A 27,006-nucleotide genomic window follows, 5' to 3' on the forward strand; every position below is an offset into this window, starting at 1 on the left:
GTGACGCGCGCCAAGGGCGTTAAGTGGTCGCGTGTTAGGACGACACTAACCCAAATAAATGGGTGCTTGCCAAACTAACCTACCCTGGGTACTTAGTACTAGGTCCTACTAACTACTAGGAGGCGCATAGGGGTGTTTAGTGACTATCACCAACCTCGTTATCTACTAGGTATGACAAGACAGCTTATTAGGATACTATTAGAATTTTTATATTTTGCAGACTTTTAGCAGCTTGTGATAATTTAGGACCTGTCTTATTTATAGCTGTACTGCTACTAGAACTAGGGGCCGCGCGCGTATAGGTAGGTACTGGTAGGTGACATTTAGCACGTGACTAATATGAGAACGTGCGTACCTCCAGGTCTTGCCGTTGGCTAACAGGTGGGATGAAGCTGTGGCACTAACATCGTGGCAATCATAGTTTGGATTGGATTCTTTGGTGGAGGATCAGACGAAACACGAGACTCAGTTGAGTACACCTTGTTATATTACTCTGTATACTCGCCGGATGGTACCAACACGACATCAAGCGATCGTGATACGGTGAATTGAGTCGATTTTGAAGAATACCCTCCACAACCTCCCGCTGCACACTCTCGTAGCAGATATCCATTACAGGTCAACTGGTACTCATGGGGAGGCATGGTATCTAGCTGTGGAGTCAATTTCAAGGATTATTCGCATTGCAGGATATCAGAGCGAGAAGCAAGTTGTTGTGCCGTTGACTGGGACACTTTATTATTTAAGCAGGCAACATTCAATGCCAATCATGCTATCCTTCTGTTTCGTGAAGACAACCTTCTATCAATCCGGGCTATGCGTATTTTCGGCCCAAGATGGCCGAACTCCTCGACATACAGACTCGTAGTCCTGCAGGGCTGGGTGCCGGTTTCCAAGGCCAATTGTCGTCCAGAACATTGTCCAGTGCGAATCCGAAAGCTTACATGTCCCTGTAGACCGTTCAAAATACCATTTATTGACAGGGTTATTTTTTCGACTTCTCCAACAAACACCACTCGGAAAGCAATCCTGCACCATGGAATTGAAGACAATGTCAGCAACTCCACTGCTACCTTGCCGGTTTTTCAAAACCGCAAACTTGTCCAAGTATGGGACAAATCGACCAGAATCATACGCAGTTTGCTCGTCAAGAGTCTCGGGGTATTCCCAAGTCAGAATGGCGCAGCCCTCATACTCGCCCGCAATGATAATGCCGGCCAGGTTCTCATTCACGCGTTTCAAGTAGTGTTGTGCGTCAAGTTTTCGGTTAAAGGAGTCTTCGATCAGGTGAAAAAGTCTAGGGAGGTCTATGCAGTTGTCCGTGAGGCGGAGACGAGGCAACCCGGGGTTTGGGGGTTGCCATTGATGAACCTTTGGGTCCGGATATACTGTTACTGGCATTCCCCGCTTGACCAATGTTGCAGACCCTGATTCCGTATTTTGTAGATATCTACGCGTCTCATCTTGAATTCGCTGTAGAGGAAGCGACGGAGAGAAAGCGGGACGGTCTGTCAGCAAGTTGTGCAGTAATGGGTTCTTTTGGTTTCGGGTTGTGACCATATTATCAAAACCAAAAGGTGGGTGCCCCAGCGCGCGGATGGGCAGTTTTAATGTGATACCGGCCCTAGTATTGGCAGCCGCATGAGGCGAAGTAATAAGGGCTGATGAAGTCGGCGGTAGCAATGAAAGAGCGTCTTTTGCCAGGCTCAAATTTGCGATGTGACTTTGAACATTCGCAATGCGCGTTGTGCGTTCGCCGGTCTTCAGACTACCAATCAAGTCTCCATACTCTTGCTCAAGGTTTATGAACCTATGTGAAACGTCGGGCCGGAGAGCCATGGGAGTTCCACCGACAGGGTCCAGGAGAATTATTCGCTCAACAGACGCAATCCTTTTTGGCCGTAAATACTCTGTTGCTTCGTCTATTGACTCGCCGTTCATACCATCTAGCTGTAGCCCCGTTAGAAATTTGGCTAAAGCAATCGTTGTTTCGTTCGCCTCTGCAGGTGTCGGTGAAGATATCTCATCTTGTCTACTTAAAGATGGAACCACAACAATCATGCCGCGTTGTAGCGCTCGATTAAGCAAACCCAGGTCCTCAACACGCATCCCACAGCAGAATTTAGTCACTACGGATGGGTTGTCGTTTGTTTGTCGTCTCAAAAACACATGGTCGGCTAATTTAGCACCTGGACTGCCAAACGAGTCAATCGCCTCACAAAGCCGTAAAGCTTCGTCGTCAAATGTTTTGCGATCAGCTGCAATGCCACAGTCCACAACCACAAGAGCCAGCAAGCCAAGCACTCGAAGTTGTGACAAAGTTCTTGCAATGCCATAGAGAGCGGCTGATGATAGTTCTTGGGGTAATCGCAGTTTGACAATAGCAACATTGACAGGCTCAAGGCCATCTCCTTTCGCCGTGACCGCCTCACTGTCCTTCGCACTGGCCCTGTAAAGTTCTGAAGAAATAGGCTGCTTTGAGGCATATTTCTGAAGGTAGCCTTTTGCATCTCGCCGCGTTGCTGAAGCCTCGAGCACGGAGACAATAACATCCTGATACGAACTTGTTAGCACGGGACCAGATGTCTCTATCACAAAGGGAGGAGCCCTCACTCTGTCTAGAGTTTGTTTCTTTGCTCGGGACGCAGACGGACTTGATAGCTGACGAATAGAGTCACTTTGCCGGCATCTATAAGTGGTGCTTGGCATCATGCTTAGAAGAGTCGCAGCACCGCATCGGCATCGTTGATGCTGCCAGACGCGGAGTTGATTAAATGAATACATCTTCAGTACCGTAGGGACCCCACGGCTACTGGTAGAGATGCTGTTTCCAAGACAACCCCAAGTCATGACGCGAAAAAAGAGTTACTCGCATCGCAAGATAGAGCACTAGCAGGACACAGAGTCTCGTGGGTAGTTGTTGTCTGGCAGGGTCTGCTAAGGAGGATTTGGGGGAGGTCCGCAAGAGGCGGGCGGAGAAGGTCAACTAGTCACGTCTAAGGTGTGTTGCACTCTTTGCAGAAGCGGCGAGGTCTCTTTATTCCCTCAGCTTTTCACACCGCCGTCATGGCCCATAGTTGGGAGAAGCCAATAATACCAGCGAGTGGGCAGTACGTGGTGTACAGAGAACGGAGTACACGAATAGCTGTAGACTGTGGGCAGTGGCTGAGTGTAAGTGACTCAACATTTGAAGGTGTTTGAGCTGACTTCAGGAGGGTTGGCCGGTTGCTAGGGATCTGGTGGGACGTGCGGAATGAGGAGCCCCAGGTACCTACCTAGGTACATTTGACCAGAGCGTCTGTGGGGCGGGGTACACTGACCCGTCATCGTGTCACTCGTCAACTGTTAAGCTCCCGCCATTTTCACTCCGTACGTAACTAGCACTAATGATCAATTTGGTCAACCAGCACCAACAAGCAAGCACGGCCGGCGTTAGTGAACTAGCGCGCGTGGCCGGTCCCCTTCCCTTGCATCGTATATCGCAGAAGCTCTCGATTCTTACTCCGGCCTTGTTCTACCTTTTTCTTCAGTTGTGCGTTATCAACACTGACTATGGCGGTGGGTCTCTTGACCATGGCCCATCACACACTCGATGAAGAGGCGAGAGCTGAGGTCGATGTCCTAAACTCTCGCCTGGAAAAGACCACGCAGCTCACCAAGAAGATTCAAGCCAGCCTCAGCCGCCTGGAGGTATCTGGCCAGAGTGTCCGCGATGTTGCTGGTCCGCTTAGTAACGAAACCAGACGTTTACAGCTACTTGGAAACAGTATGGTCCGACTTATTGATATTCTGTTGCATCATGCACTAAGTTGAAGCAGATGTTGACTCTGTTCTCTCCGCCATCGATCGACTGCGCCAACCTGCCGATAGTAAAGACAACGAAGAGCAGATTATCCGCGCCGGGCCAGATAAGGCCGGGTTATCAAGTTACCTTGCCTCGTTGAAGAGGCTCAATAAGTCGCACAGAGATATGCAAGCATCCAACTTAAGAGCGAACCAGCACACAATGACTGATCTTACGCGGCTCATAAAGTCAGGCAACTCACAACTGGAGAGCTACTTTGACAAGCTTCTACGAGGTGAAACGCCTAGATCCATCGAACCTCTACATTACATTACAAAAGATAAACCATTCCCAGTTTTACCCCAAGACAAGATTGCTCGACTGGGCCTCATCTATGCCTACTTGGCTGGCGGCCAGAGGCCTGTCGGTCACGACTCTCCAGCGTCGAAGATATATGCCGAGGTTCGTGGCCCGTATTTATCGTCATCTCTTGCCAACCTGGCCGCTGCGAGTGTGAATACCGCCAAGAAAAAGAATCCCGGCGCAATATATAGGGTGGGAACCAATGGCATTGGGACGTATGCCCAGGCTATGGAAGCCATTTTCCTATCGGAGTATGACAATATTTGTAGTATATTCAAGCGCGAAGACTGGGGACCGGTATTCCAAGGCACTTGCCAGGCAGCATTGTCCGAGCTTGCGCGTACTGTCCGAGAACTCAATGCTCACATCAAAGGCCACCTCGGCACTGACTGCTATTTGGCATACGAAATAACTGAAATTCTCTCGGGCCTTCTAGGGAATTTAGAGACAAGGACGGGGGAACTCAAGGCTTCTCTGGCTGCTGCGCTAAAACCCGTACGGGAAACCGCCAAGGCGTCGCTTTCCGAGCTGTTGGAGGATACCAAAAGAAAGGCTGGCGGCTTGCAGACACTGCCTTCTGATGGCTCTTCCATACCCCTCGTGGCAGATACGATGCAGCGGCTGCAGGCCATGGTGGAGTTTCTTCGTCCAATCTCTAGTATCATGATCTCTATTGGCGATGGGGGCTGGAAGTCGAGTTCTGTGTCTGCTGGCCGATCCGCAGATGTCATCCCGAGCCTCGCATCCTTTGATATCGGTGCGGATGGAAGGGAGATTTTTGGGCATTATTGTCTGGACACAATCGATACGCTTTTGTCTACGTTAGACCAGAAAGCAAAAATTTTGCTTCGTGGTAAATCTGTCGCGGGGGTGTTCCTGGCCAACAGCGTTGTAACAGTTGAGCGGATGATACGAGATTCAGATCTCGGGCCTCTTTTACAGTCACGGCTCGAAGTGCTGGACCAGTGGCGCAAAAAGGCAACGGCGGCATATACGGATGTTTGCAGAGATTTGTCTGTCTATCTCTTCGACACAATTCACACCAATCGCACCCAGCGACCCACGTCTGGCCAGGCAGCAGATTCAGCCTCGGTTATCAAAAGCCTCAGTAGCAAAGATAAGGACAAAATCAAGGAGAAGTTCTCTCAGTTTAATGCTGCATTCGACGAAATGGTTGCCAAGCACAAATCTTACAACATGGATCCTGACGTGCGGTCCATGTTCGGCAAGGATATCCGTCAGAAGCTGCAACCACTGTATGACAGGTTTTGGGACCGATATCATGATATTGACAAGGGCAAAGGGAAGTATGTAAAGTACGACAAGTCATCCATTGCATCCGTTTTTCTTAGTCTTGCCTCTTGACAAGTGCCTGATGAGATATGGAAATTAATTTTGGTTCTCATCTCTTGGTTGTACGGCTTGAAAAGGGGAAAGTGTGCATGCTCGCTTGTATGCCCAGACAGCACAACCCTTGTCAAGGTGACGAATAGATTCCCAAGGGCGGTGAAGGCGACTCTCTTGGCTGACAGGGAAAACGGTCATCTTGGAATCACATTGCGTATTTCTTGTAGCGGTACCTTCTCTCACCCATTTCGCGTTGCGATTCTGTAGTTGTAGTTTTGCAGCATTTACTGTTATCTGCTCAAGTGCATGAGTCTCGGATAAGTCAAGTTCTATTCCTTCGGTAGCAGGCATAGTCGCGGACTTGAATTCCTATAATATCTCTTGGACAAAAAATAGTGTCGTGCTTATTCGTCGGACAAATCCGCTGGGAAGACTTTACAATCAATGACAGAACTTTCGAGCTGTCTCTGATACGCAGGGTAAGCAAGGCGTGTGTTCTTTGTGCGTGACTGCAGGACAATAAATAGAAAGCGATCAAACAATAGGCTGACTGGTCTTAGTAGATACCCAAACCCTAAAGCCTCACATCTGCACAAGTGTATAAACTGGTCGATAAGGGAACGCGATTTGACACATTGGTGGGACCTTGATAACGCTCTGTCCCTTCCTGCCTAACATCAGTATCTGTATGAATGTTTTACACAATCATAAGGGTTCATGTGGCGTTTCATTTGGTCAGCCTCCCAAAGACTGACAAAGGTGATGTCTTCTTCAGTTCGTCAAATGCCACTAAACTTGGCACCGGATATCAGTATCTCTACTGGCTCCAACTGAGCTAAAGACAGCCTCTTACATTACACACCACTGCCAAATATGTGATCAATCCTCGTCCTTCTTTCCCAGATAAGAAAGCCGTCCGTCTTTCTTTTAGAATATAGAATGCGATCTGAGGGATGAATTCCTCGTCGGTTTGCTCGCTTTTCCATTGTTCCAAGGCCTTCTCCTTAGCTCCCGTGAATCTGCCCTCATAGCCAACCAAATAGTTACTGGCGTCCATTGCAGGGTCCTAGCGTAGGCGATTCATAACATCTGCTGCAGTCCGAAGCTTGCCTGATCCACCTGCTTTGAGAACCGACGGTGATACGTTGCGCCATGCGGGGTCCGAACTCGGCGGTGCTAGGGATATTGTAGTTCCAGCCTCCGGCTCTTCTTTACCATCATCAGACTCGTTATCGTCAAGTTCCGAATCCTCTCCAGAGTCTGCGTATCCCGCATTGTCGTCCTTCCACGGTTGGAGGTCTAGCTGGAACTGCCGTACGCCGTGGGCATCAACCAAAGATGTCATTATCCAGCAAGAGCAAGGATCGAAGTATTTCTAATCGCAACGTAGGCGATTCTCAAAGCACCTGAGAATATAACTGAGTGACTGCTCTGCGTGTTGATTGTCCTCCTTGGTTTTGTTCTCAGTGTCGCCATGCTGCCATGACAAGCCGATCAGATAGCTATAGTTGAACTCTTCATTTCTAATATCAGCAGTGCTATGTGAGGCCTTCAGAGTGAATCTTGCGGGCCAAATGCGAGCCAAGAGATCTGGAAGCTTCCTGCTCATGTCTGTTCCGTGATGGAATAGTTAGCATCTGAAGAGGATAGAGTAGCTGGCAGCAGCCTAGGCAGAACAACTCACCAACTAGGACCATGAGACACCGAGATTCTAACCAGCCAACAAACCTCTTGCCTTTGCTAGGAGAGCAGCCCCAATAGCTCGCATTCATCTTGATATAGCACTTGTGTGAGTCCAAAAAGCCCGCTGCATTACAAGCTGTAAGCTCAGGGAATGGCAACAGCGATTGCGTTCCGCGCAGGAACGTATCCCAGTTGACCCCTTCCTGCGACAAGAGATCACTGGCTCGCATTATTTCTGCAGAAAGTATGTGAATAGTAGAAGCTGTAGCATTGAGCGCTGTATTTCGAGAGGGCGTGTGCCAGCCCAGTAGACACATGGATTCTCGCTGTGTGCGGTGGTATTTGACAGTACCGTGGAACAACGGATCGAAGACCATGTTCGTCTTCCAGTCAAAATTTCGGTAGTGATGGAAAAATGTGGTCAAGATGTCGGTGGTTCCTGCGCTTGGCCCATCATATGCCAGTAGTTTGCAGATGGGCACGAGCATCACAGATATGTTAAGACCCCCAAGAAGACCAAGTTTTGAGGAATATAACCCTCGGGACTCGGCCCATGCCTTGAGAAGTAGGTGAGCAATGCCATATTTTGCCATGTCAGGAATGGTGGTTCTCTTCAAATAGGCGAGATCCCCTCGCTGGTTTCAGCTTAGATAATGTTTGAGTAGGTAAGTTGAACGCCGGCTCAGCGGATGGGTGGTTCATGATATCAGGATACCTATCACATGTTAGCAGATCGTGCCCGGGCTATGAGTGGGAGTTTCTGCAAGCAAACTATGCTCACTTTTCAGCAACCAGAACGGCAGCACAATACTGAAGATCAAATTTATCGCCAAGACACTAAGTTCAAGCATAGTGCCTCTCTTGGCACGGACTATTCGGAGGATGCTGATTACCCTGCTTCTAGATTTTCTGAGTCTTGATATAGCAAGGGCGAAAAATATCTTTGAGCTTACGTTCCCTACACACAAACAGTCCACATCAGACTCTGGAGACATATCAGGGCCATTTCGCAGCTGATGGCTGGTATGATTTTTGTCAGTCTCGCACAAGACACTTTGTACGAGCTGGAACGCTCTGCTTCGATCCTCCTCGTTTGCTTGAGTTGGCAAGCAGCCAAGACTTATCAAAGAGTCTTTCAAGCTTCCGATATTGCCTAGGGACGATGGAGCTTTGCGAAGCTTGTCGGTACCAAATTCCTAGCATTTTGGGAGGCAAAATTCTCATTCCTTTCCAAGTACTTGAAGAGACACCGGATGCCCCAGTGGTCGCTGGCTACGAATTGTCCAGCCCCAGTATCGCATACTGGCCACCCGAATGTGTTGAACCCGCAGGCTGTCAAAGAAAGGGCACCGTTGAACAAAATCCTGTCATATTGTGCGGCCCGTTGTTGAGACCTCCTGCCACTGCCTTTGCCGCCAAGGGGTTTCTTTTAGGGCCAAAGGTAGCTCCCTGGTCGCCTTCGAATAGTTCTTCCAGAGATTGCGAGCTTCCGACCGTGTCTCGTGAAACCCCGGAGCGCAGCCTTGTGAGAAGCCATGCGTCTTGCAGGCCGTAATTGGCGAACATGCCATCTATCTCACAAAGAGATTGGTATCCGCGAGAGGACAAATTGCCCCTTCTTCCGTGCCTGATCAATGGTAAAAACCGTTGTCGTTAGGTTAAAATCCCCGGCAATAATCCACGGGTGTGACAGGGAAACTCCGTAGATAAATGATGTACGGAGTATCAATTTGTACAGTTCATTCTTCTTGGCAACTACCGCGCCGTCTGCCAACCCTTGAGTAAGGTGGCAGGCTGCAAGTATTATATAGACCGTGGATTGGAAATTATCTGCGGGTCTTCGTGAGAGACCGCAAGTTCGACAACGGCGGCACCTTTGTGTTTTCTGGCAAATGGTACGCAACTCCAACTGAAAGCTAACTTGCTCAACACCACAGTACTAAGCAAGTTTGGTAGTGGCCCGTGACCAGGCTGACCAGGCTGACCAGGCTGACCAGGCGGCCCATGTGTGGCAAATCGGTATCTAGCACATATACCCTGATGCTGAAGGCAGATACGGAAGGAAATGGTCCGTGACCTCCTGAAGGACTAATACATCAGCTGCAGCATATTCGGACAATATGGTAGATATTAGCTCCTGGTATCTGCTTGTAACGGGTGGCCATTCGAACTCGGCGAGAACGTTATAAGATGCAACAATCAATTGCCTGACCGAATCTGGCGGTGGCGTTGAGGGAAGAGCAGTCTGCCAGGAGAGCTCTCTAGTCGACGAGCTAAACTCAAATGTCGTCTGACTTTGTGTGTCCTGGCGGCTTGAATCGAGTTGAAAGCCCGGCAGGGATGGGAAGTGCTGGCGTTGTTGACTTTGAATGTCTATATAGCCCCAAAGACGCATGGACCGCGATGAATTTACTGGAGTTAAGAGGCGCGCCTTATTAAGTAGGAAGTTGTGCGAGTCAGACTCGGCATCCTCAGTCTGCCCGACAGTCACGTGCGGCTGATAGTTGTCTAGAACTGACCACCCGATTTGTTGGCGAAGGCCATTCACAATTTATAGGCGAAAGTTGATAGTTCATGTTGGGCTGGCCTGAGTATGAGTGTGTTGTCATTTCGGTGTGTAAAGTAATGGTGCCAAAGCTGCCAAATTTATCTGGTCGACGGCATCGGGAAGGACCTCTGGCCCGACGAACGGATAGACCCAAATTGACGTGTGGCGGCCATGTTTCATATGCTTTGTCGTAAACTCAACGTCTGCATTATTAGGACTTCTCGCTACCGCCCACGAAAGCCGCATTGCTCGCTACATGAGTCATCTGACTAGGCACGCTTCCATCGCCGAGTTATTAACAAAATGATTGTTGTTGAGTCACCGGCCAGGTAGGTAGGTACCTGCCTGAATGAGGCGGAGTTAACAGTGTGAATGATCCTTGCCCCACCAACCGTGACCTCTCCGCTGACTCAGTTGTCCCCCCCCGACCCAAGCAAGAGTCAGGTATAACCAAGATAACAAGAAACTCTCTCTCTATACATTACGCAAACCTATGTATTGCCTGCCTGCTGCATTGCGCACCACCTCATTAGAATAGTAATGCCATACATGCGCCATGTATGCCCTCCAATACATACAGCTCTCTTGCCATCTCTCTCTCTCTCTCAAGATGTCCCGTACTGATCAGGACCCCAATCAACAGACTCGGTCTGGTTGCCTTTGCCTTCCATGACTGCTTCTAGCTTGTCTTCAACCGTGACCCAGCCCTGCCGCTTTTGTGAGATGGCATATCGAATAGGGTCTTTCCATTCTTTCCACCACACTTCCTCGCTCTGAACGATGCACCTTCGCCCAGGTTCACCATTCTTCGTCGTCGCAAATGGCCACACTGACTTGATCACCTCATATTTATTCTTACCTGAAAACAGACTTGTGACGTTGGTGAAGAACTGGTTCACCCTGTCGGGATTTTGTACCAACACGCGGCTGTGAGTGACGAGGAAAGTCACGTCAACAGCACCTCGGTATTTGAGAGTTGCAATGAGACTCCGTAGCTGACCTTCTATCCAGCCCACATCAAGATTTGCAATAACACGATCCAGAGAAAATGTTTTCACTGTAGCTGTGTCCTGGACAAATCGTCGACACCATTCTTCCAGCTCACCTTCACCAACTTCTGGAAGCACATCCGGTCGAACTCCTCCACGATGTGCCAATTCGCCTTGCCCAACGCAGCGAATATAGTCCATGCGCAGCCTCTCGTCATCAGGTACTAACAGGGTCATGAGGTTGAGCTTAATGTCAAAATCAATCCGGCGACCACGACTGCCCCGAACATGAATCTGAGGCTTGGGGGGTACCGTTGATTGTGCACGAATCAATGACACAAGTGCCGCAGCGTTTGAAGACAAATATTCCGCCTTTGAGGACAAGGTGATCGAGTCACTTGAAAGCTTAAATAAGGGAGGCGAATAAAGCTTATAGTCCAGTTTAGGCAGGCCTGGGTATCGAGGTATACCTTTCAAAGGCTCCGTCGGAATCCTGTCGTCGAGCACAGTTCCAGAAGACGACGGACCTGAGTACGGAGGCGGCGTTAGTGTCTGAGAAGGGGCCTCATCGTTTGCCGCATCAGGTGATCCAACGTCGGCTGGAGGAGTGCGTTTCTCCATGGTCCTTTAAAAAAGGAGATGTTAGATCTGGATTTGGATTTGGAGACGCGATCACACTTCACAATACGTGAAGCCTCGGCGAAGGTGTAAGCAAAGCTGCGTGACGGGCGACGTGTGCGCATGTTGCGTTGATCCGCAAAAATACGTACAGACCTCCACCCCCCTCTTGCGTCTGCCTTAAAAGCTTTTTCCTTGCGTAGAATCATTTTACTGCTTGGCATTTTTTCTAGCATCTCTTATAAATAAAAGTGATTGCTTTTTTTTAGGGCGATAATCTTTTTTTTTTTAGTGGTTGTGATGCTTTTTACCAGTGCAAAAAAAAAAAAAAAAAAAAACCTCCAGGCCGCTTTTTTAACTGGTAAAAAAAAACGATGTCTTCTAAAAAATGAATAATTAAATATAAACATGCCCAGCTAAATAAAAAAATAGTATTAATCGTTGATTCAGTTAGTTAACCTCAGATTAATTAAAATCTTTCATTAGAGACTTTTTTTATCCTTTTTATCCTTATTATTTTTTTTTTTTGCTTTTTCACGTATTCAGAAATTAATAGAGAAACACACACACACACACACACAAAAAAAAAAAAATCGTGCTAGCACAGAAGACCATCGCGATGCGTCATATTAACATCCTGCTTTTTAAAAAATCTCAAAGAAGAAAATAAATAATAATAATAATAAAAACCCGCTGAAGTTGCAAACCCAGAGATAGGCTGAAATGCGTTCCGTGTGTTGTTGTTTTATGTTTGGGTTTGTGAGGGCGGTCAACCCCCCACCCAAGAAGCTTAAGCTAGTTGCATACCTCTCATGGTTCTTCAAATCGTCATGTCTTCTTCGTGCACAGGCGCTGTATTATGGCAACTATGACTACGAATATACTAGTCGGGTGCCTGGTTGACAGAATTGCGTCGCGGGTAAGAAACAGTAGTATCACGATGCAACCGAGAAAAGCGCTGACCTGGTGGCACCTGCTTCTAGTTGCCACATCATACTGGCTCGACCGTCCATACGATCTGTGAAGATGATATACTTAAGATATCGAGAGCCACTTTGGTAGATTTGAGTAGGAATGCAATCAATGTCGTCATTGAATCACTCCTAGGGCTCCTTGAAGATCTGGCGCGGCCATTTCCATGTGTGGCTGCTCACCCATCACATATTCTACAATCAGAGCTTTATATTCTGTCACTTGCTGCTGACAGCTGTACTGCAAACTGGGATGGGAAGAAAAGTTCGACCGATCCGAATAGTCGCCTTGAGAAGAATCTAGTTAGCCGAATATTCGATGCATTGACACAACTTCTGGAGCCTATCCCGGACGATTATATATTACCTGCTCAAACACTCCTGGATCAAGTGTCGGAGCGTAACTTTTGTGTGCCTCGATCTGATGGAAACACTGCACAGAACGCCAGCAAGCAGATAATAGAGGCTGACTGTCTACCCGAATGTCTGGTAGAATTCGATGCTCACATCAAAGTGATCGTCGAATATGTGTCGGCGTCGAGCTGGCCTGTTGCGCTTGATTATGTCAGGAATACTATATACAATGTCCGAACAACAGTATTCCCCGAAGGTAGTTTAGCGAATCAGGGCCATACTCAAGATGTTGATGCTCCAGCTCTTGTGACGTTGAGGCTGCTATCCTTCTTCTGGATTGACAGCGCTAAGTTGGGGCACATCGTTCAAGAAATATGCTCCAGCTACTTGCACTTTCGCAAATCCTGTCAGTGTACAATAGCTGTTGTTCTGCCGCTCCTCGTCACTCGTTGGATTGATAGAAGCCCTGATGAATTCGTTCGATTACACTCACGGCAAAGGAGATTAGATGGTGGTGGCGACACTCTGTTCGACATGACACAGACAGGAATAGACCAAGGTCGTCGAAGAGCAGTCTTATACCCGCTGCAGATGACCCTCCTATTGTTGCTTCCTGACGTTTTTGAGGTAGCAAGCAACTTGAGGGAAGCGAAAAGTAATAACCTGATCAAGAAGGTGTCCTTTTTGGACAGCCTCAGAAAGGCCCTTCGGAATGGGAATGAACGAGCAGCGTACTGCCTAGTAAGCCTTCTTCGAGCAGCTAGACATTTTGAGGCTGAGAGCGATTCTGCCTTGGTCAGTTACGCCATGGATGTGCAAGATGAAATCCGAGAATCCGTGTTCAGCCTTTCCCAGACCAACATTGCAATACCACAGTTTGACCAAGATATGATCACAGGAGCTTTTGTTAGTCTCGCTCATCTTGGATTGGACGGTAGCGTTGAGACGCTGACGAAAGCATGTATTTCTTCATCTGCGCCGGACTCTTTCAAGATCGCCGTCATTCAAGCATGTTCATATTTTGCGCGACAGTCTGAAACGACCAAGTATTCAGCACTCCAGACACGTGTTCTTGCTCTTATCCAATCTGAGTTCGAGGTATGATAAAAACAGGTGGTTCAATATTTGAATAACAAAAAGTACTAATCAAGAATTGCAGTCCGAGTATATGAACTCCTTCAAAGCAAGACGTGAGCTGTCACAGGATGGCAACCGTAAGGTTTTGGAAATCCTTCGGTATCTCTATGCCTCCCCTGGCCCTCTACTTCGGGATTTGTCTGGTGAGACTGCAGATATGGCATTCCTCAAGCCATTCTTATTTTGCGTCCTTTCTCGGGACCAATCCATTCGTCAGCTAGCCACAAAGGTTGCGAATAAGCTCTTCATTATGAACAAAGACTCGGTGGGCACCTCTCAACTTGGACATCGTGATGCAACTGAAGAACTGGGAGAAAACCTCTGGATTCGAAGGTGAGCAGAGCACTGAAATCATCCACAGCCCTGGGGGAGCCGTAACTATTGTTCGATGATGCTGAATAGTGACGCAGTTCGTCAATCCTTCTTGAGCTATGCGGAGAAATCGAAAAGGACATTAGCCTTTCCACCATAACGCAACTTCGGGAGTTTTTAGGCGCAAGGTCGGCGCTTCTTAAAGGCATGCCAGTTCGTCACCGCACCTCCCTGCTTTCCACAACAGAATGAAGTTGACATTTCTCTTAGATTTTATCCCATCTTCCCATGAACGTGCCGGACATTCATCTGGCGGCGTCGAAACTGGAAACAACTTTGTTGATATCCATATGTTCTCCAAATATTGCCGTGTGTCAACTGGCTACTGTCTGTATCGGCCTCTTGGTGGACGAATGTACGCATGTCGGTGAATATACTGACTCTGCAAAGCTGCTTTCTTCAACTTATCGCAACCAACTCGTTTATCAGGAACTTTCCTCACCAGCTTTCCATTTTACCGGTCTTGTCGCCTTTCAGAAGAGAATGCGGGGATTTCTAAGACAAATTCGACTGCCAACGCAAGGCATCATGGACGCTTGGGAAACTGCCTTCGACCACTGGATTCACCTGTCCAAAGAGGTTTCTCTGGCTACGGCAGACGGTGTAGACGATAGAATGCTATCAGAGTGGCGAAATCTATCGGGCTTTTTGGCATCCTTGGGCGGCATATGCACCTATGGATACGCCAGCAAATTGGATGAGGCAATCGGAGACTTGAATTGGATTGATCGGGTATCCTTCGAACATCATGAAGAGCCTCTCTTGTCAAGGTTTCTGAGACTCAGCATCCAGCTTCTGGGTTGCAACAACATCAAAGTGCGTGAGGCAATGCGAGAGGTCTTATCCACCGAGGTTTCTTCGATTCTCTACGCGCCGCTGTTTAAGGCTCTGGAATCAGAACTGGAAGTTTTGCTAGCCGGAGTTCTCGCATCCCCTGATCAAGGCCAGGAGAATGAAGTGATATTTGCCGAACAAGCTGCGTCTTTGCTCAAGATCATGGTTGAGAAGCTCGAAAGTCCATCTGACTTGGGTTCTATTTCATCAGTCCACCTCGGAGTTCTTACGTTGAGTTTTGCAAAATTCTTGGATGGTGCATTGGATGGAGTGGCAACGCTGCGTGTCAAAGTCAAGATTTGTCATTTGTGCGAAGCAGTCACAAAACGCAAGGAACACCTCAACTTGCGAGACGACATTCGCATTAGAAACCAGCTGCTAGAATATATATTTGGTTGGATAGCTCGGCCGCATTCTCTGAAACAAGAACAATTGGGCAATGGCCCTAGACAGGATGAATTTCGGCGTGTACAAAAGGACCTCGACAAGGCTTGCCTCAGGACTCTCGGTGATCTCACATTTCGCCTTCCGCTGCAGCCAGCTGATAGCCAATCGGATGCTGGGATGAGTGAACTCAAGTCGCAAATGTTTCATACTTATTTCAACCGTTTCTTGTCGCTTCTCAACTACGAGACGCAGGAAATGAGCAGACAAGAACTGCCCCTCATGGGTAATCGCGATGAAGGCCTCTCGAATGCTGATTTGGTTATCACTATTCTTTCCAATTTGCTCAGTGCGAACATTGATGTTGGCTTGAAGCACTCTCTAAATATCGGCTATCATGAAAACGTTGATATACGCGCTGCATTTGTCCGTGTGCTATGTAACATTCTTACGCAAGGAACGGAATTCAGCTCGTTGACTGATGCAGCTGTCAGTGATAAATATGTTGAACTATTAAATGTAGGTCCAATGATCAATGGTTACCCTATCAGGCCTTTTCACAGTATGCAAGCTCACATTTTATCATAAGTTGCTAACAACCGATCTGTCGCTTTCGGTATCAATGAGTGCTATTTGCCCAGCCTCGGAAGTTGACGAACTCACAATATGCCTCCTTACCGTCTTTGAACAACGCGGGCTTACTTTCGAATTATTCGAGGCTCTGATTCGCCAAGAAGTAGAGCAAACAGGTTCATTTCACCCCTCGAGTTGCAGCAAACGGGCCCAACTTCAGCTGACCCCGACACAGAAAACGAAACCGAAATTTTGCGGAGAACTTGCGTCGCTACAAAGATGCTATCTGTATATGCGAAATGGAAAGGAGCATCATATTTAAGAACGACGTTGCAAAAGGTTCTCGAGAGGCTCATGCTGACGTCGAACGACCTAGACTTGGAACTAGACCCAGCCAGGGTGAGCACTCCCGGCGAGTTGCAAAAGAATGCTGCGCAACTTCAGATCGTGGCCAAGGTGTTTATGGACGACATATGCGCTTCAACATCAAATGTTCCAAGCTCATTTCGAAGGATATGCAGCATCGTGAGTAATGACCTCTTGAAGGCTAGTAACACAACAATGACTCATGCCGGCTTGTAGATATCTGATGCTGTTCTTCCTCGCTTTCCCAATGCAAAGTATACTGCCGTGGGAGCTTTTGTATTCCTCCGCTTTTTCTGTCCTGCCATTGTGGCACCCGAAGCTGAAGGCCTCGTTTCAGTGGCACCGACGAAGGAAATGAGACGGGGACTGTTGCTAATCGCAAAAATAATCCAAAACCTAGCCAATAACGTTCTTTTCGGAACTAAAGAACCTTACATGTTCCCCTTAAACCCCTTCCTTGTCCAGAACATACATTTGGTCACTGGGTTCCTGCGGGACATCTCCGTAAGAGAATTATAGCTTGTCTTGCGATAAATACCCTATGTGTCAATTTTGCTAACATTTTTGTAGGTGCCCTCGAGGCAGGTTGATGCAGCTCGCCCCACGATTGACGTATTTGACTTCGGCTCATGCGTGTCACTGCACCGATTTCTGTATGATCACTGGGATCATTTGCGTCAGACACTTGTTGCAAGAGAAAGAAAAGAACATCTGCGAACTCCGGAAGAGATTGCCCGGACACCACCGTCAGTCTTTGAGCCACTTCGGGGTCTCATCAGCAATCTCGGGCCGCCGCCCCTTGCAATCTCTTGGAACAGGCCTCAGATATCCTGCAATACGCCGCCTTTGTACTCAAGGTTTCAAAACTTCATGTTACGAAATGCCTTTAGAAGTGCGGAGTCTTTTTTGACTGCTCGTGCCGTGTATGACGGCGGTGAAAGCAAGGTATTCACTGTCCTCTCCAATTCCTAGAGCTTCTTCTGCTCATCAGTGGTTTAGGACGGTCTTTCCACAGTGTGCGTTATACTACGGCATATCGAAAACGAAAGCATCGATTATGATACACTTTTGTACTGTTTTCTAAAAGTAAGTCTTTTCTATTGCTTCATATCAGAGAAGCTCATCATGCATGTTACGCCACGGGCATCACTATGCTAATATCAATCCTAGATAGCCAGCCGGCTCTGGCACGAACCATTTGGGCTGTTCATTGATGCAACGTGTTATAATGGACGGAGCGAGCCTTCCGATGAGTTTTTTTCAAAGCTAGGTCTTCTAACACCTTCCGAGCTGTCTCGAAACTTTTCCCGGATATATATATACAACATGAATAGCGCTTTCAAGTAAGTATGCCTTTACCAATCCACTTTACAGTCAGTTTCCAAATCTTATCCATTGTAGGAGGTGTCTCCGGCGACTCCTTCGCAACTCTACTCGCGACGATTCGAGTGTCTTTCATCCTGATAATGTAGAATACTACTTGTTTGGAAGTTTACAGGATCTGCAGGTCCATTTCCATTTGGGTAAACTCCGTCTTCCCAAAGAAACTATAAGCGTGGTTAGAGAAACTCGATTCGTGTTTCAAACCATCACAAGATTATCAAAGTCCAAAGGGAAAGTTGAGGTCGTGATCAAAGTTGGCAGCCAATTTCTTCAAATAACTACCGTTAAGAAGCAAGAAGTATTATCTGGTCTCCGCCTTAGCAGTGTCATCAATGACATTTTCCGTCTAAGTGACATAGAAGAAGCCTCAACCCCACAAGCGGAGGACGATTCTAACTTTGGACTAAGAGCTGATGGGGGTAAGATTGTCATGTTCTTTACCAGCTCCAATGGGGCGGACATTCTTCAGACTATCCGTGGAGCCAAGACAAAACAAGGCAAGGACAGCAGAATGGTAAAACCCGTTGAAAGGCTCGTCCGACCACAAGACGTCCCAGGGACCATGCTCAACTTGGCACTTACCAACCTGTCAAGCCCATATCATGTCCTTCGGTTAGCCTCTTATAACCTCCTCGGGGCATTGTGCCGATCTTTCGACTTCGGTGTTTCTGGACGACTGGTTTGCAATCGAGGTAACACGAGCTAGCCATCTTTCGCTTGTCTTCTTCCATATGCATACTTACGTGCCTGATAGATTTAGCTGTTCCTCTTGAGCCGACACGATTTACCGTGAATATCAGTCAAGAATTAGCTCAAGCCGAACCCCAACTCACAGCGGACTTTCTGACCGAGTTTTTTGTAAGCTGGGATAGTATTCCTGAAGAACAGAAACCCCTTAGCTTGGAATACGTGGCGCCTTGGCTCCCCGGCCTTCGCACAACAGTTCTAGTTGTTGAGGCAGACGGGGACAAAGCACGAGACAAAGTTGCATCGCTTCTACGAAAGCTGATAGACATAGCTGTGTTGGACCAAAACTTGACATACTGTCTGGCACAGTACATCTGGCCATGTATTGCACAAGATGAGCTGCTCCTTGAAATTTTTATGGATGAGCTTATCAAGGCCGCGCTTAGTTACGGAAGCAGGGCAGACACTTTAGAGATACTGTCTTCGGTCATGGTTGGACTTGGCACTGTTACCTTGCGGGCTAGAATCATTTCTCGCCTTCGCAAGGCTCTTAACAGGTCATCGCTACGCCCGACTCGCTTACTCCAGGACAATTCTGTCTGGGAAGAAATCTGCATCCTGCTTCAGTTTTGCCTGGGCTTGTCTTTTGACAGTCGAGTGCAATCCCAGATGTTTCTTCCAGAAATTTTCCATATCGTCACAATGTTGGCTAACACCGGGGGAAGCGAGGTACGATTGCTTGTTTACAAATTGCTAATCAACTCGATTCATGCAATATGCGCTTCATTCAGTATAGATGACGCAAAATTGGTCCGGCTGCGGTCAATTTTGGACATCTTTGGCGACACCAGAGGAGACATTTTCACTGCTCCAACGTCGTTGGCAAGGGACGGGGCCTCAGTATCAACGTCACTTGACTCGGGCCCAGCTCTGGCCTTAACTGAGAATCTTACATCTGTATTGTTTGAGGTCTGCTTGATAGCTGCTCCGTCAATGGATATTGCCAACGCCTGGCGTGCTCGATGGATGAGTCTCGTGGCCAGTACAGCCTTTCAAAATAACCCTGCAGTTCAGCCAAGGGCATTTGCAGTAATGGGATATCTGGCAAGGGAAGAAGTGGACGATGATCTGCTATACCAAGTCCTGGTAGCCCTCCGAAATAGCGTTAGCCAGTTTGGCGAGGATGGAAATAGTGAAATGCTAGTTTCCATTATTACATCCTTGTCCAAGATGATGGCCAAATTACCATCCAGTTCGAGATATGGGCTTCAATTATTCTGGTTGGCTATGTCACTTGTGCGTCTCGTACCGGCTGCCATTTTCAACTGCGCAGCGCAATTTCTGGGGGCCATCCTGACGAACATTGGCACAATTGGCAATGTGAGAGGAGATAAAATGGTCCCTCTCCTCCTTCAGTGTCGAAGCCAGTTAGAGGACGCCGCTTTGCCATTGGACGATGCTTACGGCATCCGGTTTGAAGAAGATACCTTCCACTTTGCGGTTTGTGCTTGTCTTGTTCGAGGTCTCACAGACACAGCGACCAGGCCAACCGCAATTCAGGTTCTATCTTCATTCTTAGAGATGACATCTCGATCTGAGGACCCCGTCCCAGGGAGTCCTAATCGTGCCATGCATGGGTCCCCTTACCTGGCTCTCCTGCTAGCCCGTGGCATGCAGGAAGATTTCATGGACAGCTTGTGGTGGTGTGACCTTAAGACGGAAGCCATTTCTGATATTCTGGACAGCCGTGGCGTGCAGGGTGTCGACAACATGAAAGATAAGGACCTCCTTCTAATTTCAGCCATGGAGCTTGTCGATTTCCATTGCCTGGAGGGTGCTGCACAAGCCCGCAGCCTTCGCTGGCTCAACTCCCTGGCCGAAGCCAGACCAGTCGTCTTCACGAGCTTGTAAGCCCACCACGGTAGAATTTGTTATCATAATTACGCTGACATTCATCTAGATGTGGGGCTTTAACATCCGTTTTGGACGATGTGCTGCTGCACAGCCAGGAATCGGCGGCATTGGAAGCCGCTCATGTACTACTGCGAACGCTTGCGTCCGATCAGAAATATGCCCAAGCAATGGGCTCCATGCACTCATTAAATAGCCAGCTTACTGATATGGGATTTGGCGGGTTGTGGAAAACACCCAAACAGAGTACGGCAGAGGACGCAAAGGGAGAATGTTTTGAGCTTACGGAAAAGCTGATCGAGGTAGGATGCAGACAGGCCGCAACCTTCTACAGCAAAGCTAACCTCATCGTAGCTCATCGTTATGTGATCGAAGTGTATGCATTAGCGACGGTCATAAAATCTTCACAAAGAATCTAGCTACTGAAGCCGCGAACGGTAGTAGTAGGTATTGGCCCTAACCACCGACTTTCGAACCCAGATATCTTCATTTGATTTGCCGGGATGTTTGAAGTGAATCACGCTAGCCGACATCGGCTCCCACATACCAGTTTTAATCAATCAATCACACTTGACAATTTAAAAATGGGGCTCCCGCCCACTGGGTAGTTGATAGGTCCGATTGAGTTGTGCCCACGCTGTCGTAAATCACCACCGAAATACCCTCGAATCCATCATTGACTCTCTCCTACTCGTCCCTATCCCCTAACCATCGCTCTACGACAGTACTTGGACCGGCAGCAGTTGTTCAAACAGCTGCGCTTGTCGTCTCATCAACATGTCGACTGTCGATATGGGCTCTCCCCAAAAGATATCTATCCTCGGCGAGGATAGCATTATCGCGGATTATGGCCTGTGGCCGGAATTCGTAGCCACTGACCTAGTCAATCATGTGCAATCGTCTACATATGTTCTCATCACCGACACAAACCTTCACGACATATATGTGCCGCCTTTCCAAGCCTGGTTCAAATCCCAACAACTAGCCGACAACGCCAGGTTGCTCACGTACGCCATCCCGCCCGGTGAAGCATCGAAAAGTCGAGAGACGAAAGCCGAGATCGAAGATTGGATGTTGTCCCAAAAATGTACCAGAGACACTGTCATAATTGCTCTAGGAGGCGGCGTCATAGGCGACATGATCGGCTACGTAGCCGCTACATTTATGAGAGGAGTCCGATGTGTCCAAGTCCCAACGACCCTATTGGCCATGGTAGATTCGTCAATTGGCGGTAAAACCGCAATCGATACTCCAATGGGGAAGAATCTGGTTGGTGCATTCTGGCAGCCAAAAAGGATATACATCGATCTGGCCTTTATGAAGACTCTCCCCGTTCGTGAATTCATCAATGGAATGGCTGAGGTGATCAAGACGGCAGCCATTTGGAACGAGGATGATTTCACCATATTGGAACAATCTGCTGCGGATATTCTGGCATGCGTCCGGTCTAAGGGCTTGGACCGCCTGCTTCCCATCAAAGACACTCTCACGCGTATCGTGGTTGGATCTGCACGGGTGAAGGCGGAGGTTGTATCCGCTGACGAGCGAGAAGGAGGCCTGAGAAACTTGCTTAATTTTGGGCATTCCATTGGCCACGCAATCGAAGCTATTTTGACACCTCAGCTTCTCCACGGCGAGGCCGTTGCAATTGGCATGGTCAAAGAAGCTGAACTAGCCCGCTTTCTTGGTATCTTACGACCCCACGCAGTGTCGAGATTATCTAAATGCATTGCTTCATATGGGCTGCCTACATCGCTCAAGGACAAGAGAGTGATAAAACTCACAGCGGGGAAAAAGTGCGGCATCGATACACTTCTGGAAAAGATGTCAGTAGACAAGAAAAACGACGGTGATCGAAAGAAGATTGTCTTGCTGTCACGGATCGGACAGACATTTGAGTCTAAAGCCAGTTTTGTGGCTGATTCAGACATCAGAACAATTCTTTCCGCTTCAATCAGCGTTACGCCTGGCATACCTAACGGCCTGAAGGTTACCGTGACACCTCCTGGATCTAAGAGTATTTCTAACCGGGCGCTTATTCTTGCTGCTTTAGGTTCCGGTCCTTGCAAAATCAAAAATCTTCTACACTCTGATGACACCGAGTTTATGTTGTCGGCCATTCAGCAACTTGGCGGGGCGTCTTATTCCTGGTATGATGCTGGAGAAATTCTTGAGGTGACAGGAAATGGCGGCAAGCTGAGTGCCAGCAGAGAGGACCTTTACATCGGCAATGCCGGTACCGCGTCTCGATTCCTTACGACTGTCCTGACATTGTGTTCTTCAACACAGGAGTCGAATTCGACTGTCTTAACGGGCAACACCAGAATGAAGGTGCGGCCAATTGGACCGCTAGTAGATGCCTTGCGCCAAAATGGCGCTCAGATCGAATACCTAGAGCAGGAGAAAAGCTTGCCTATTCGGGTTCACTCCACAGGAGGATTCCAAGGCGGCATGATCGAATTGGCTGCAACAGTATCCTCTCAGTATGTTTCATCCATCCTCATGGCAGCTCCTTATGCCAAAACACCTGTTACTCTTCGCCTTATTGGCGGAAAACCTATTTCACAGCCATACATCGATATGACCATCTCGATGATGAGCAGTTTTGGAATATCTGTTACGAAGTCTACAACAGACATGGACACGTATCACATCCCGTTGGGTGCGTATAAAAACCCTTCGGAGTACGTTATTGAGAGTGACGCCAGTTCTGCCACGTACCCACTAGCTGTCGCAGCCATCACGGGAACTACTTGTACGATTCCAAACATTGGATCAGCTTCCCTCCAAGGGGATGCCAGGTTTGCAATAGATGTCCTGCGACCGATGGGCTGCTCCGTCCAACAAGACGAGCACAGTACAACGGTAACTGGCCCGGTTACTGGACAGCTGAAGCCACTGCCACATGTGGATATGGAGCCAATGACGGATGCATTCCTAACTGCCTCAGTCCTGGCTGCAGTTGCAAATGGCGAAACCCAGATCACAGGAATTGCCAACCAACGTGTTAAAGAATGCGACAGAATTGCGGCAATGAAGGAGCAATTGGCCAAATTCGGCGTCACGTGCACCGAACTGGACGACGGGATTCAAATTTCGGGCAAGTCGTTATCTGATATACGGACCCCCAATGTTGGCATTCACTGCTACGACGATCATCGCGTTGCCATGAGCCTTAGTGTGCTCTCCGTCGTGGCTCCTGGGTCGACTATTATCACTGAAAGGGAATGTGTTGGCAAAACCTGGCCCGGATGGTGGGATACGCTTGCACAATCTTTCAAAGTGAAGTTGGACGGCCCTGATACTACAGACGGCGATAGCGATATCAAGCATGCCTCTCCTCAGAGGCTTCACGCCAAGCGCTCCATTTTTGTTATTGGTATGAGGGGTGCCGGGAAGACCACAGCCGGCCGATGGATGGCCAAATTACTTGACTGGAAGTTTATCGACCTGGATGAAGAGCTTGAACGTCGCTCGGGCAAGACCATACCTGAGATTATCAACAGTCCCAAAGGGTGGGATGGCTTTCGCCAAGATGAATTAGATTTGCTACAAGACGTAGCGGAGAACATGCCCGAATGCCATGTTTTATCCTGTGGAGGCGGGATTGTGGAGATGCCCAAGGCGAGAGAGTTGCTACAGAACTATTGTAACAGTGGCGGCATGGTAGTTCTCGTTCATCGAAATACAGATCAGGTCATTGAATATCTGATGAGAGACACCACTCGGCCAGCATACACAACAGAAATACGTCAAGTGTATGAGCGCCGCAAAGCCTGGTACGAGGTGTGCTGCAACCATATCTATTACAGTCCTCATTCGGCGCCCAACACTGGATATAACAGCATACCGGATGACTTCAAAAGATTCGTGACATCTATTACCGTTGGGAATAGTTCTGTGAAAAATATTGCCAAGAAGGATGAAAGCTTTTTTGTTTCCTTAACTGTTCCAAAACTGAACGAAAGCTTGCACGCGATTAGCAGTGCTAGTGTCGGGTCAGATGCGGTTGAGATTCGAGTCGATCTCCTAGACGACTGGTCTCTTGAAGCGGTGACAGAGCAGCTTTCATTGCTACGATTTGTTTCAAAACTGCCCGTCATATTTACTGTCAGAACGGTTTCACAAGGTGGACGATTTCCAGATGCAGCCAATGATCACCGATATGACCTGTATCGGTTGGCGTTGAGACTTGGCGTGGAATATCTTGACGCTGAAGTCACATCCACGGATGAAATTCTTCAGGAATTGACAGAGAGCCGAAGAAACACTCTAATTGTCAGTTCTCACCATGACCCTTCTGGATCTTTGTCCTGGAAAAATGCGTCGTGGGTTCCGTTTTACAATCGAGCCCTGCAATACGGGGATGTGATAAAGCTAGTTGGCAATGCCAAGAGTATCGAGGATAATTTCGATTTAGCGAATTTTAAGTCAAGAATGATGGCTGATCACAAAACACCAATCATCGCCATCAACATGGGCGTTGCGGGTCAATTAAGTCGAATTCTCAACGGATTCTTAACACCGGTATCGCACCCAAATTTGCCCTTCAAGGCAGCGCCAGGCCAACTATCGGCCTCTGAGATTCGTCAAGGCCGTGCACTTCTTGGTCAGATCAGAAAGCGAGAATTCTATCTATTTGGGAGTCCCATTTCTCAGTCTAGGTCACCAGCACTCCACAATGCTCTCTTCGGCATCACCGGACTACCACACGAATATCATCTCCATGAAACCAGTTCAGCTGAGAACCTTGGTGAAGTCCTTCATAGCGAAAGTTTTGGGGGCGCTTCTGTCACTATCCCCCTGAAGAGAGACGTCATGGCGTTAGTTGATGAACTAACACCAGCAGCGCAGGCGATTGGAGCCGTTAATACTATCATTCCTCTCAATGACGACATCTCATCAAATAGACGTCGTCTTTTGGGTGACAACACCGACTGGAAGGGCATGGTTTATACATTATCGGAGGCAGGTGTTATCAGCCCTGTACAGAATGAGTCAGCAGCTGTCATAGGATCCGGAGGCACAACACGTGCAGCAATCTATGCTTTGCATTTTATGGGATTTGACACCATTTATGTCGTCGGGCGAGATGCACATAAAGTCAACACACTGGCATCAGAATTTCCTAGGGACTATAACGTCAATGCAATCACAGAACAGGCTCAGGCGGCTGATATGGCTCATTCTCCTTCAGTTATTATCAGCACCATTCCTGCTGATCAGCCAATTGACGATGGAGTCAAAGGCGCTGTGTTCACCCTCCTGTCACTTTCCGCTGTATCCAGAGTGAAGCGTGTCCTTTTGGAAATGGCTTATAAGCCTCATCATACCCAAATCGTGCAAATGGCCGAGAGTACTAGCACATGGACCGTTATCCCCGGGCTTGAAGTTCTTGCATCGCAGGGTTGGTATCAGGTACGTATATATGAATATCCCAACCTTGTACTCTTGCATTCCGCTGTGCTCTTTTGGCTTCATACTAATACGTGCTCATATAGTTTGAGGCATGGACCGGCATTCAGCCCTTGTATCGTCAAGCAAGAGATGCCGTTGTTGCAAGTACCTTATAAATGTCATGCAAGAGCGCTATTTGTTTAGCAAGATCCTTGAAAAGAACAAGTATTTAAACTAGACGAAAAAAATACTTGTAATAATTTGGTTTCGGTCCTTCAAATGCGATGCATACACTTTATATTCGATTTGTGGTGGTTACATAGAACCTGATGCTGGTAAAATATTCGCGTAGCGTGTAAGTCCCATACCTAGGTACCTATACACTCCTTTAGCATTGTATATAGAAAGATAGTATTACAATTTGAGTGCACCGCTCCCGGGTATATACCGTCCTCCGAACATGAATGACCACCTGGCTAAAGGCCTTTTGTTTTTAATATCCTAAGTACATGATTATCCCATATATTCCTCATGAACTCCCACGCCCAGAGTCAACGCGCTATACGATGCACAATAAAATGAATTACGCTTTCCATTCGGACCAGCCTTGCGTCCATATAATAGTATCATCAATACATCTCATTGACACATTGTCAAAAATTAAGAAGAAAGAAAAGGTCTCGCTTAGCAGTCATGCATTCATGCCGGCGCGACCAAAATAGAACAGCGATAAACTAGGAAGTGCCGTGGCCGCAGTTGCAAGGGCGGCCACAGTCATCTCGCTGGTGAGTCATCCGAGACCGGATCTGGTGAGCGTGATGACGTTTTATTAATCCATCATCGCCGGCGAAATCAAAATGCCCCGGCCTGGGCTCCACGAAATATTGTAGTACCGTTTCTGGACAACCTCAAATCTCCGACTTCCCTTGGTTGCTGAACTTTGTTCCACCTCGAGCAAGCTTCGGTGGGTGGCGACGTTGCATAGTGACGTCAGTGAGACATAATTGCAGGGTAAGAACAGGACCCTGCAGCACCATCTCGGACCCCTGGAGTCCCACATGGTGCTTTGGGATTGGCCACTTGCGCAACGGTAGACATGATCGATCTGTTGGATTACACACGAAACGTCCCAAATCGGCTCCTACCACGTCATAGCATAGCCAAGTTCCCATTCCACGTCGTATCTTGTTTTGCAGCTTGTCTGAGTGGCCTCCCAGCTTGGGCACCGAAGAAATTCGTCAACTACGGGTTTTTCTCATCCGCAGAACATCGGTGTCATTGTGGCCGCACATTACCGTCATTTGA

The 27,006-nt window shown here is 48.1% G+C and overlaps 7 protein-coding genes across 7 annotated transcripts; 4 read left to right on the plus strand and 3 right to left on the minus strand.

Annotated features, from left to right (window-relative positions):
• Nucleotides 1-413: 413 nt before the first annotated feature.
• ARG2_1 (Amino-acid acetyltransferase, mitochondrial) lies at nucleotides 414-3,180 on the minus strand. Its single transcript, XM_066118020.1, has 2 exons — nucleotides 2,614-3,180; nucleotides 414-2,553 (listed from the first exon to the last, which is right to left on the minus strand). The coding sequence occupies exons 1-2, from the start codon at nucleotides 2,848-2,850 to the stop codon at nucleotides 805-807; spliced, it is 1,986 nt and encodes a 661-aa protein (XP_065976618.1). The 5' UTR covers nucleotides 2,851-3,180; the 3' UTR covers nucleotides 414-804.
• Nucleotides 3,181-3,417: 237 nt separating this feature from the next.
• Nucleotides 3,418-5,512, plus strand: EXO70_1 (exocyst complex component exo70; the record flags this gene model as incomplete). The annotated part of the gene is made up of 2 exons (XM_007817266.2): nucleotides 3,418-3,766; nucleotides 3,819-5,512. The coding sequence occupies exons 1-2, from the start codon at nucleotides 3,553-3,555 to the stop codon at nucleotides 5,510-5,512; spliced, it is 1,908 nt and encodes a 635-aa protein (XP_007815457.2). The 5' UTR covers nucleotides 3,418-3,552.
• Nucleotides 5,513-6,869: 1,357 nt separating this feature from the next.
• J3458_004125 (uncharacterized protein) lies at nucleotides 6,870-7,770 on the minus strand (the record flags this gene model as incomplete). The annotated part of the gene is made up of 2 exons (XM_066118021.1): nucleotides 6,870-7,105; nucleotides 7,179-7,770. The coding sequence occupies 2 exons, from the start codon at nucleotides 7,768-7,770 to the stop codon at nucleotides 6,870-6,872; spliced, it is 828 nt and encodes a 275-aa protein (XP_065976619.1).
• Nucleotides 7,771-8,339: 569 nt separating this feature from the next.
• Nucleotides 8,340-8,732, plus strand: J3458_004126 (uncharacterized protein; the record flags this gene model as incomplete). Its single annotated transcript, XM_066118022.1, has 1 exon — nucleotides 8,340-8,732. The coding sequence occupies one exon, from the start codon at nucleotides 8,340-8,342 to the stop codon at nucleotides 8,730-8,732; it is 393 nt and encodes a 130-aa protein (XP_065976620.1).
• A 1,598-nt stretch (nucleotides 8,733-10,330) lies between these two features.
• On the minus strand, nucleotides 10,331-11,335 carry J3458_004127 (uncharacterized protein; the record flags this gene model as incomplete). Its single annotated transcript, XM_007817268.2, has 1 exon — nucleotides 10,331-11,335. The coding sequence occupies one exon, from the start codon at nucleotides 11,333-11,335 to the stop codon at nucleotides 10,331-10,333; it is 1,005 nt and encodes a 334-aa protein (XP_007815459.2).
• Nucleotides 11,336-12,164: 829 nt separating this feature from the next.
• On the plus strand, nucleotides 12,165-20,884 carry IRA2_1 (Ras GTPase activating protein ira2). The gene is made up of 15 exons (XM_066118023.1): nucleotides 12,165-12,251; nucleotides 12,316-13,755; nucleotides 13,817-14,127; nucleotides 14,205-14,319; nucleotides 14,377-15,903; nucleotides 15,974-16,133; nucleotides 16,193-16,482; nucleotides 16,540-16,827; nucleotides 16,894-17,268; nucleotides 17,323-17,409; nucleotides 17,494-17,666; nucleotides 17,725-18,398; nucleotides 18,461-20,300; nucleotides 20,354-20,606; nucleotides 20,659-20,884. The coding sequence occupies exons 1-15, from the start codon at nucleotides 12,192-12,194 to the stop codon at nucleotides 20,671-20,673; spliced, it is 7,608 nt and encodes a 2,535-aa protein (XP_065976621.1). The 5' UTR covers nucleotides 12,165-12,191; the 3' UTR covers nucleotides 20,674-20,884.
• A 197-nt stretch (nucleotides 20,885-21,081) lies between these two features.
• Nucleotides 21,082-25,877, plus strand: ARO1_1 (3-dehydroquinate dehydratase (3-dehydroquinase); the record flags this gene model as incomplete). Its single annotated transcript, XM_007817270.2, has 2 exons — nucleotides 21,082-25,722; nucleotides 25,806-25,877. The coding sequence occupies 2 exons, from the start codon at nucleotides 21,082-21,084 to the stop codon at nucleotides 25,875-25,877; spliced, it is 4,713 nt and encodes a 1,570-aa protein (XP_007815461.2).
• Between the last annotated feature and the right edge of the window lie 1,129 nt (nucleotides 25,878-27,006).

This window comes from Metarhizium acridum (genome assembly GCF_019434415.1).
Source record: "Metarhizium acridum strain ARSEF 324 chromosome Unknown scaffold_29, whole genome shotgun sequence".
Lineage (NCBI taxonomy): Eukaryota > Fungi > Ascomycota > Sordariomycetes > Hypocreales > Clavicipitaceae > Metarhizium > Metarhizium acridum.